This window comes from Mytilus galloprovincialis, chromosome 7, assembly GCF_965363235.1.
Source record: "Mytilus galloprovincialis chromosome 7, xbMytGall1.hap1.1, whole genome shotgun sequence".
NCBI lineage: Eukaryota > Metazoa > Mollusca > Bivalvia > Mytilida > Mytilidae > Mytilus > Mytilus galloprovincialis.
In genome coordinates, this window is record NC_134844.1 from 36,908,467 (window position 1) to 36,921,265 (window position 12,799).

Here is a 12,799-nt window from a genome sequence, read left to right on the forward strand (position 1 = left end):
TTAATGATGTATAGAGAAAGGTCAATACAATCAATGAATTTGAATTGGCAAATTTCAAAACAAAAGTTATAAATTCTACAACAAGAAACTTTTGAGAACAGTTACGTGAAGTTTTTGAACGGTGGGTACAACACAGCATTGTATTGTCTAATTAAAGAACACTTTCGTAGACAGTCTTATTCCTCAAACAACCAGATTTAAAGGATAAAACATTTTTATTTCCATGACCACTGATCAGTCTTAAAACTAATAGCAAAATAACGAACTCCAAGGTAAATCCAATAATGAGAAGTCCATAAAATCTATTGTTATCATCAAACAGAACTAGTGGAAAACAACCATCACACTCCTGACTTGGTACAGGCATTTCCCATAGAAAATTTTAGACTATACATGGTTTTCTAGCTTAACCTCCCACTTGAACGACATTTAGTACCTTAGTATTACGAGTTTGGTGAGCAATGTTCACAGACATAACAGGTTAAAAAAACATGAATGCAACACATTATAAACTCTTTTCCGGATTTATCTTCATCAGGAACACTAAAATTTTTCTCAAAAACTATTTTGAAAGCCAAGGATGTTTATGAACCAAAACAGTAGAAGAGCTATATGACAAAAAAAAAAACATAAAATGCCAAATCCATCTGAGCTCAACTTTGCATGAGGGAGATGAAACCTTAGTTTCTTTATAATGTCTAAATCTACAAAAGAACAATTTTTGAAAGGTTTGTTATAAATTATGCTAGTAGCGAAGAACTGACTAATGAGCTGATGATACCCTTGGGGAAAGTTAGTCCGTATCAACCCAGTGCTGTCAAACAATTAAAATAACATTATAAGGTGCATGGATCCGAAGCAGTTTTCTGGATTTACCTTCAACAGGAACGCTTAAAGTGAACCATTTGGAAGCCAAGGAATAGTATGAGATCTAGCAGCTAAAACTGTAAAAATACACCACAGACGTACAACACAAATGGATAATAATTTAAACAAACAAACAAATAATGTATACAAAGTCGCCAAGAACTAAAAAACTCAATCAGTCTAACATACACTAAACCCCGATAAGACAGCAACAAACCACTGATCAGTCTTATGTAGGCCAAGCTTTGATAGACGGCACCCAACCACTGATTTGTCAAGTAGGCCAAACTTTGATAGACAACAATCAACCACTGATTTGTCAAGTAGGCCAAACTTTGATAGACAACAATCAACCACTGATTTGTCAAGTAGGCCAAACTTTGATAGACAACAATCAACCACTGATTTGTCAAGTAGGCCAAACTTTGATAGACAACAATCAACCACTGATTTGTCAAGTAGGCCAAACTTTGATAGACAACAATCAACCACTGATTTGTAATACTTTGATATCAAAATAGTTATAAAGCCAAACAAGTACAAAGTTGAAGAACAATAGTAACTCCATTTACAGTGGCGGATCCAGAACTTTGCCTAAGGGGGGGCCCGCTCCAGTCATGCTTCAGTGATTCCCTATATAATCAACCAAATTTTTCCCACGAAAGGGGCCCCCTGGATCCGCCTATGATTTAGTATATTTTTTTTTAATTTTGGGAGTTTATCTCACTCATGCGCAAAGCTCTGTATCCTTACCTGGATTTATCTGAACTGTTTTGTCGTTTTTGGATTTTAGATCTTCATTATTTTAATCAGCTTTGGATTTTCAAATATTTTGGCCTCGACCATCACTTAAGAGACATTCATTGTCGAAATGTATATCTGGTGCCGAAAGAATGGTATCGATCATTTTATTATTACCCCTTGGGCGATGCCTCTGCTGATGAATTGTAAGTACCCAAATAGCCAGTACTTCGGTACATGGATTAAAGGAAGGATTTTTGTTTCCATTAAAATTTGCTATACTGTTCTGCTCTTTTTGGATATAGCTCTTTATCATTTTAATAAGCTTCGTATTTGTAAATATTTTTGCTTCGAGCATTACTGAAGAGACATTTATTGTCGAAATGCGCGTCATTGGGAGAAAAATTGTTAATATTAATGTTATTTAAATTCACAACACTTTCTGAAATGATGTTGAACACATACTTTTGTGATCAAAAGTGTTTATAAACATAAATAGTGATCGACATGAAATAGAATTTCTTACATTTATTAAACTCATGATATATACCAGGATTAAATTTGGTATTTGCGCCAGAAACGCGTTTTGTCTACAAAAGACTCATCAGTTAACTTCGAATTAAAAAAGATTAAAAAGCCCAAACAAATAACAAAGATGACGAGCATTGAGGACCAAAATTTCCTAAAAGTTTTGCGAAATACAACTAAGGTAATCGATTCCTGAGGTAAAAAAAAAACACCTTATAATAGTATTTCAAAAATTCAAAGTTTTGTAAAAGTTCTGACTACTGGGCTGGTGATACCCTCGGGGAATTAAACTCAACCAGCAGTGATATCGACCCCAATGGTTGTAAATAAACTCATCAGAGATATCGGGATTAAATTTTATATTTGCGCGAGACGCGTGTTGCGTGTACAAAACACTGATCAGTGACGCTTCAATAAAAAGTTATGTAAACAGTTAATTTATAAGATACTCTTTTGGTACATTTGGCTGTCTAAATATTCAAACTATTGACTACATTTCTCTTTTCAACAACAAAACGTTAACAGTTTCGGACATTGAATGGAAAGGATTTTGAAGTGAAAGAAAGTCAAATGAAGTAATTAATATATATTCATGGACTTCTTTTTGGCAGAGCTTAATTTTATGACGGACATTCAGTTAGAGTGTTCATTTACCAACATTTATGACAACCATATACTGAATGGAGTTATATTGACTTTAATATCTGTTGATCTAACTACTCATTATTTATTGATCCAACTTATTCTTCTATATATGTCCCACGTTATTTGGCGTTAAAAATAGTAGGCTTCCGCATTCCCTGTGAAAAAACACCTCGGGGAAAATAAATCAGGACAATCGATATATCTGAACAACTAACACCATTTTACTATACCGTTATATTTATATTTAGATTTTAAGAATGCTATTATAAATAGAACACCACTACAATTCAATTAAAGTTTGTACACATCCTTGAATCTATGTTTACTAATTACGGAGTTGGAATCCTTATCTGCATGAAACATGTCGAACAATTAATTAAACTTGTAATGTTAATAACACATGTTCATAATGGCCTCGCCGGTCGTTAGTGATAGTACACTGTTTTAACCAACCAAAACACTGAGATACAATCAGAGGAACATCAAAGACCCGGATATTTGTTACCCAATCGCCCATTCACAAAACCAGGAACACACGCACATGACGTTTATATCTATACACACCGGAAAAATCCCCCACAACAACTTCTAATCATACAAATTACATAACAAACACAAATCTAATGCGAAAAATCGTAATAACAGGTTACTCTAATTATCATCAGAAGATAATTTCCAACCAAAAAACTGGATAAAGGTAGGATGCTGTTAAAATATTTTAAAACATAAGAAGAAGAAACAAAATCATTGTGATGTTGAGTAATATAATATTTTCAGTATTAACTGAAAATCGCCAAAAAATATATATTTTGGTTAAATTTAGTGTTCAGTCTAATATATAATTTGGAGGGAAACAAATACAATCAAGTTTCATGCCAGAAACATAACACTTTTCAATAAAAAATGCAAGTTTAAAAAATTACCTTTTAATGCCTGGGACTTGTATTGATTGCGAACGAGTAAGAGCTGGACATATTATTTAAACATCTGTCATTGTTGAAAACTATAATTAGGTTGCTCTCAAGATATATTTTGTTTCTTTTTATTGGTTGATTGCTGGCTCATTTATAGCCCGCATTATTTTTGTTTGTAATATCAGCACCATCTTTTTTTATTTGATAGTAACCGTGTTTTACATGCCGGTGTTAATCTACAATCAAACATCAAGATGAAGTTACCCGCCATTTCTGGTCTATCAATTATCAAAATTTATAATTTTGATGATTAGCATGTTAAGATATCATGCATAGTTTTAAAATCTGAAATTAGATATTCATACCTCAATATCTTAAACATTTTTAATGATTTGATTTTCTCTATCTTTTATTTATTGGAGATGGAAGATAACAAGTTTAATCAAAGGGATAGATCATTCATGACCTTTTTATTCAAGTATTTGTTGAAAGCCACGCATAATAATGATCTAAGGTCGAGACTCTGTCATACAAATAACGATAAACCGTCGCCAAAATTTTCTACCATAAGTAGCTAAACAATTTCCTTCTGTTCTACTTTCACTTTAACTTCGTATTCTATCTGATAAAAAGGTTTTTGAATATCATATTTGGCCGGTAACTCTAATTTAATACGGACAATAGAGAAGACTTAAAAGGTTGTTTCGAAAATATGTTAAGGTAGTACTTGATATGCATATTCTTTTTTTTTTAAAACAAGACCTCCTGGTCACAACAGATTTCGAAAATTGGAAAGAAATAATTATAAGAAATACAGTTTTTCTATAGGCCTTCTATAACCTACGGTAAGACCTTAAAAATATTTGATAAGCTTTTACAACCACTGGTGAGATACCACTGATTCTGGATGTATCTACCATAATACCACTTGCTACATTTGTAACTGAATTCGGCTTCCTTTAAACAAAACGCTAATAAGGAGTCTTATGTAACAAAAAGTAAAATCACAAAAATACTGAACTCCGAGGAACAATTAAAAACTGGCAAAATCACAAGATAAAACTCACCAAACGAATGGATAACAACTGTCATATTTCTGACTTGGTACAGGCAATTTCTTATGTAGAAAATTGTGGATTGAACCTGGTTTTAAAGCTAGCTAAACCTCTTACTTGTATGATAGTCGCATCAAATTTCATTATATTGACAACGATGCGTGAACCAAAACAAACAAACATATTAGTTAAAAATATCAAAATAGAGGTACAGCAGTCAATATTGCAGTTAACAAAACGAGACTTGGATATAAAATTATAACCCTGGTATATTTTTGTTTTTTTTTACTACCAGTGGGTCGATGCGAGCAAGGAGGTTATATTAGAAGGAGAGTGAACACTCTGCTTGACACAAAATTAACAAAACGCGTGATATAGACGACCGTTATATTAATGGTAAATTGACAATTGGCTGTTACTATTTTAATGATACTACAAGTGGGATTTAGCTTCTCCAAAGGTTGTTGTCGCGTGTCCATTATGATTGGTAGATTCGAATTTCATTAACTGTGAAAAGCAGCTTAATCATAATCAGAACGAACTCAAAATAAATTTATGAAGTTCTGCACAGTTGGTCGATCGGAAGGCTGACGAAAAGTCGTAAACAATGAAATCGCAATCAAACCATACACAAACGTGTATTTTTTTTCAGTAAATATTTTATTATATAATTCTTATTAACGATAGAAAGCAAAAATATTTCGAATTAAACCAAAAGAAAAGGTATCATAAACCTTTCTTTGGAAATTCTATCATTCTGGTTTTATATGAACAAAATCTATTTTTCCTTTTATTTTATCAGCAAGATGGACGAGTTTTCACCCGGAACATTGGAGTGTCATCGATGTTTCCGAATGGCTTGAATATGTTTGTAAACTTCATAGAATACCACGTGATCATATTAAAGATCTCCAAGAAGCATTTGAAAATGTAGACGGAAAAATTCTAGTCACTTTAAACCTGGAAGACTTTCAACTTAAGACGGGAAACTATGGTGAAATGTTACATAATGTCTTCAAAGATATGTGTTCTAATGGTAAGTTATTCTTTTTACCTCTGCGTCCATCAAAAGTTCAACATAAGCAACACTCTGTGTCAGTTAACCTGTTGTTAGAACAATACTATGGCCAATATAATCTATACATTGTACATGTATCTTTATTATGTAAGTTGCTATCCTATTCAGTAGAATAACGTCACTTATAATAAATTATATATGTATACTATATAACCCTAACCCTAACCTTTTTCACATTTTTGGTCTTTAGGAAAATGTTTTTTGTGTTGTTTACAAACCCCTCTATAGACATTAATCTTAGTTTTGATATTTAATTTCAGTTCTGGTTTCAAAATATCCAGCAATTGACGAAATTGATACTCCAAAGAATTTGAAGGAGGAATGCTCAAATCTTCCGTCTAAAGAAAGTAAGTTCGATTGCTTCATGTAATAATTTGATATTGCCCATTCTCAAATTATTTAGGTTACTATTATAGATGAGTTTCTATTGAGGATATTTAAACTTTGTTTAAGAAACATCGGCAGTGATAGCCTTTACTTATGTATATGAATTGATGCTTTTCCGTTCAGTTCAAAAAAAGGAAAATTTAACACGAAAAGTCCATAATCAAATGGCAAAATCAAAAACTTAAACACATCAAACGAATGGATAACAACTGTCATATTTCTGCATTGGTACACGCATTTTATTATGTAGAAAATGGTGGATTGAACATGGTTTTAAAGCTAGTCAAACCTCTAACCTGTATGACATTCGCATAAAATTCCATTATATTGACAGCGATGTGTGAACAAAAAAAAACCAGACATAATTGGTAAAAATGTCGAAAAAAAGGGATATACTAGTCAACGTTGTGTTATAATCTTAATCACTAAGTATGTAACTAATAAACCCCAAAAAGCATTCAGACAAATATCAATATTGTATATGGAATACCTATGATTTATTAAAATGATCGTAAACTTGGTGCGTTTTAAAATTTGCCACATTTGACTTAGAATTAGAGTATTGTGTGTAAATGTATAACATAAAATACCTCCACGTACATGGTAAAAGAACAGCAAAAAAACAGAAACTCTATTGGAACAAAGTGAAGTACGAATATTAATTATTTTGCTATTATCTAGACCTAAATGGGACGATCGAACTTTATTTTTCAATCATAATTTCTTGAACTATTGAAGTTTTGATGTATTTTATTTTCCTTAATGTTAGATCAACCTGCACTTCAGCTTGGAAAAGCAATATTAAATCCACAACATCACAGCAAGTGGAGCTCAAAAGAAGTTGGAGAGGTTCTGCAACATTTATGTGGGAAACACAAGATTCCAAACGATAGAACATTACAAATAGTTAAGCAGTTTGTCGGAGTTACGGGGATACAGCTGAAGAAAATGAGTAGACAAGAATTCCGGGAAAAGGCAATGACTGATGGAGATTTATTATTTCATGGATTGAGTCAACTATTTGATATTAGTACACAATAAAATCAAGTCCAATATATATCGTATTTGCTTTCTAGAGAAGCATTTTCAAACATTTCGGAACATTTGATTGAAATAACATGATTTACCGTTAAAATACAGAAATAAATTGAATTTCATCAAACCAAAATTAAATGAGATGGAACAAAGAAAAGAAGAAATTAACAATTCTTGCTATATAAATAAAAAAAAAAAACCAAATTGAAATAAAAATGATTGAAACAGATATTAGGAAGATAGAAAAAAAAGCTTGAAAAACATTTAGATAAAACACCAGAGTAACAGAAACAACAATTCATAAACCGATTTCTGTTGACTATATTTTTTACAACGGCTTGTAATAAGGAAAATGTGAAAATATCGTAACGAGTTTGATACTTTTACACTTTTTAATTGTCATTAAAAATCTGAATTCCACTAACAGAAAATCTGAAGTTTTCAATTCATAATTAAATCAAGTCAACTTCTTTTATTGAAACTAAGGTAAACACATTGTACGACCGTAAATATATTTTGTTGGCAAGACTATTATAAATTCAACGATTTCACAGATGAGGTTTTCCAGTAGTTGTTACTTCCCTTGGTCCATTGAACAGGGTTTATGTTTGCGTCTGCGTACAAAATTATAACGGTAAATTCTTTGACGAGAGTCTTTTTCACATAAAACTGCACATTTACATAAATACCTGTTTCATAAGGAAATGCCTGTACCAAGTTAGGAACCTGACAGTTGTTTTCCATTCGTTTGATGTGTTTAAGGTTTTAATTTTGCTATTTGATAGGGGACTATCCGTTTTGACTTTTCCGTGGATATCGGTATTTTTGCTATTTTATTTGTTTTCTAGAAATGATTTAGTATGCAAATCTTGTAGGCTCCTATAAAATTAATTTTGTAAATGTTTTAAAACAAACAAAAAACAACAAATACTTTATTAATTAAAGTCCAAAGCACTCTTCTTGATTTACCTTTTACAAGAACGTTCAAGTCAAAAACATTTAACAGTTTTCTTCCTATCTATAAAGACAACAGTAGCATACCGCTGTTCGAAAGTCATAAATTGATTTCGATAAAACAAACCCGGGTTACAAACTGAAACAGAGGGAAACACATTAACTATAAGAGGAAAACCACGAAACAACAGAAACACAGTGCAACAAAAAATAACAAAAGACAATGCTTCACACACAGAAACGAACTATAAGATAACAACTGTCATTTTCCTCACTTATTACAGGACATTTACAAAAAAATGGTGGGTTGAACATGGATTTATGGGTAGCCAAACATCGCGCTTTTATGGCAATGTTAAATATAACACTTAATTGACAACATAACATGACAGGACAACAGTTCGAATAAATGCAAAAATATTCAGGACAGAGACATACAAAGTTGTCAAGATAATAAAAAAAAACACGATACAATTGTTGAAAACAATAGAAAAAACAAAGGATACGGGCTATCCATTCATCACACAATATCAGTACATGTACCCCCCCCCCCCCCCCATTACACACACTAACAAAACAAAGTTATTTAGGGACAGTACTGCTACAAGGAATTACTTGATGGTTTTAATCATGTTGATATATTTGTGGATATTGTATTGCTTATCACTGAATAAAACAATTAACTTTCTTTAAATTGTATCCTTATGACTTATCCGACCGTGTTATTCCATCTGAATCTAAAATGGGTTTGTGTATAAGAAATTGAACAAAGGTATAATTGAAGTTATATTTCTGGATGGAAAAGTTTGCTTACCACGAAATAATTTAAAACACTAGCTATTTGTATGGAATATAAAACTTTTAGCTGACAAAGAATATCGTGTACTGGAAAACCATGATTTTGTTATTAGTACGATAAACCAAATGTTCATCGAAACGTTGTTCGATTGGACAGGTATTTTATAGGTAAACAAATCTGATCAAATATGCAAGGCTTATGATTTTGTATACAGCAATAACTGCTCAAGATAGGTAAAAGATTTTATGGAGTTCATTTTAAGAGATTTAAGAAACAGCAATCAGTTTTAATAGGAATAGGTAAACTATGGCATAGTGTACAACAGTTTACAAACTTAAAATGGCAAACGTTATTAATTGGAAAAAGTATGCTATGTCATGGTGGACAACTCACAAACCGAAAACGCAAACATCGTTAATTTCGTTTGAAAATTTATAAATTGACAAATGATATAGGCATCTATTTATTGAGATACGCCGTATACTGAACTCTATGTCTTTTATTTTTATTTTTTGTTCTTCTGTTTAGTTGAGTTGTTGTCTTTTTAAAGTATAACCCATATCTTTTTACATTCATATAAGAATTCGATTAGCTAAGAAAAGTATAGAATTCAACAACTCTGGAATTGTTTACATTCATTGTATATTATGTAAGAATAAAACATATCGTTAACATCGTCAATTATCTCTGTAATGTAATTATCCGAACCAATCAAATATGAAAACTGAAAGTGACAAAAGAATGAACACTTGACCTTTTGTTATAAATGTAAATGAATGCAGATCAAACATCATATACTTATCAACATTTACACAGGATTATCCATATCTTATATATTCAAATTACACCTATTAAATATGTCTACCCGATTAAAAGTGCATTTTAATCAATAAGCTATTTTGTAATATTAATATATGTTTACACATGGCTTTGCCGATTTTAGATTTTTAAATATTCTCTTTTATAGTTAATATACTTTGTTTTTATTGCATATTACGTTTAATCCCGTAAATGGAGCTGATAGTATTACCGTACTTCAAGTTTTTCTGATATAACCATTGAACGATATTGGTATTTACTGTTTTTGGTACACTGTAGTTTAAATTGGTAAACTGTGTTTTTTTTGCACAGAAGATTTAAGCTAATGTTATGATTTATATGTATTCCCTATCTACAACGTCGTCCATGCTGTTATAGACTGACCTTTGCAAATATGGGTGATTTTGAACTTGTAGCCTTAAAAATAGCACGGTGACCCATACTTCTTATTATATTTAATTTTAGTAAAGTATAAGAACATTCTATCTGGGGAAAACATATACCGATGAACCACCTTAAATAAAGGCAACAGTAGTATACCGCTGTTCGAAATTCACAAATCGATTGATAAAAACCCAAATTCGGGTTGCAAACTAAAACTGAGGGAAACACATCAAATATAAGAGGAGAACTACGACACAACAGAAACAACACTTAAATGTAACACACACATAAACGAACTAGAATATAACAATAGCCATTCTCCTGACTTGGTACAGGACATTTAATGAAAAAAATGGTGGGTTGAACCTTGTTTTGCGGCTAGCCAAACATCCTGCTTTATGGCACTGTTAAATTAACATTAAAATGACAACATTGAATGACAGACCTACGATACAAATAAATGGGAGAACATATAAGACAGAGAAAAACACAAATAATAGCTATCAAAAGGAACCAGGTTTATGATTTAATACGCTAGACGCGCGTTTCGTCTACACAAGACTAATCAGTGACGCTCAGTTTAAAAAAGGTCGAAAGTCAAACCAAGTACAAAGTTGAAGAGCATTTGGGACAAAAAGTTTCAAAAAGTTGTGCCTAATACGGCTTAGTTTATCATAAATCGGACACGGATAAAGGAACTACCTTTGAACTTAAGTATCGACTGCATTAAGCAATGTTTTATTGCTTTAATTAATATTACAATGAAATTAAAGAAAAACAAGAACAATGTCAAAGTGTACATTTGAAATGGTGGATGATTAATTCCTGAAGATGCATTCCTACAACCCGTACAGACTTTTAAAACATTACTTCGTCATCTTTCTATCGGACATATAATTTACTGTATCTATATACACAACCACTATTGGGTTGTTTTCTTTAAAACTCTCGTACAATTCTTGTTATAAGCAAGAACATAAATAGGATACAGACAAAAACCTAATTCATGCTCACTATGTAGTCTGATATGAGTTATTTACCTTACTACATCTAAAATGCTGTAGGTTTTAAAACAAACCATACTGAATTTATTGGTATATATATCTAAAAGACATCATCTCATGGCTCCTCGAAGTAGAATTAAGTCCATTTTAGCGTTAAAAGAATTGCTATTTTGGCATATCATAAGCTAAAATAAAAGCTGCATCACTAACTAGTTCGCTCATTTCAAAGTCCAACTATAATATGAGGTTTTATTTTTACCGTAATATATCTATTCAGTTTACAATGGCATGACGAAAAACGAAAAAAAAATCAAAACACAAACAACAATGTACAAAACTACATTTAGAAAACTACAGATTCAGCAATACGAACACCACAAAACAACCGTGATAATATCAGAGCTCCAATTTGTGACGAATAAAGCAGAAATCTCAGAGCTCCGAACGGATAGACATAATCTACTACTCATGCGACATGAACTATATACCGTATTTAATTAAACAGTTATTGTCTTTGGCAAATGCATTTGCCACATTATCCTTATATATATATATATATATATATATATATATATATATATATATATATATATATATATATATATATATATAAAGCAGCAGACACTTTATGAATACTGTTTCACTATTTGTCAATCAATATACTTCTGAAAATTGAAGAAGTAAATGATACCCAATTGCATGAAAGAAAGTCTGAAACCAGTCAGGTAAGAATCATTTCTAAGCGCTGGGAATGGTGTGTTTTGGCATCACATTCAAGTCACAATGAAAGCTTTTCTTTTCCATTGAACCACACTATTTACTGACTTATAAAAAAACTTCGCCATAAGATAGTCATATAATATTTTATTCTAACATTGCAATTATTGGTATAAAATACATTACTAAATTAAAACTTGTCAATTTTCATGTAACATTATATATAATAGAAATTGGCATATTTGTTTTTAAACTGGCGTTATCAGCAAGAACATCAAGTGTGTACTTCAAGGCGAGCTGATATTCGAGCTAATGAAATCAATCTCAAAACTAAAATGCTATTATTATTTTTATCGGCAATTTGTCTTAACTGTATAATGTTAGGTTTAAAATATGAAGTAACATGAAAAAATTAGTAAAGATTTAACATGTTTAAGTCGCGTGTATTTCATTGATAAATTTAAACAAACGACATTCTAATGAAAACCAACTGTGCTCTTCTTCTTCCCGACTTGTTCCTTTACTTATAAATGTATCAGGTTAATTGTAAGGATAACTTTACGAATCATAAATATCATTTAGAATGTTAATCATCAAATGATATAAACTAAGATTATTTCCCCGACTAGCCAAATGTTAAAAATTGATCGTTACAAAAGAATGAACTATTGACTTTTGTAAAAAGTGTAAATGATTGCAGGTGAATCCTCATATACTTATCAACATTTACACCAGGATTATCTCTTTCTTACGTATGCAAATACAGTTTTTAATTTTAAACCTAAACTGAATATGTTGACACAATTAAAAGTGCATTTTCATCGATAAATATTTTTGTAATATTAATATATGTTTACACATCACTTTGCCGA

The 12,799-nt window shown here is 31.3% G+C and overlaps 1 protein-coding gene across 1 annotated transcript; it reads left to right on the forward strand.

Annotated features, from left to right (window-relative positions):
* Window positions 1–3,356: 3,356 nt before the first annotated feature.
* On the forward strand, window positions 3,357–7,272 carry LOC143082900 (uncharacterized). The gene is made up of 4 exons (XM_076258896.1): window positions 3,357–3,478; window positions 5,553–5,786; window positions 6,089–6,175; window positions 6,985–7,272. Exons 2-4 carry the CDS (start codon window positions 5,750–5,752, stop codon window positions 7,254–7,256), a joined length of 396 nt encoding a protein of 131 aa, XP_076115011.1. The 5' UTR covers window positions 3,357–3,478; window positions 5,553–5,749; the 3' UTR covers window positions 7,257–7,272.
* The last annotated feature ends 5,527 nt before the right edge of the window (window positions 7,273–12,799 follow it).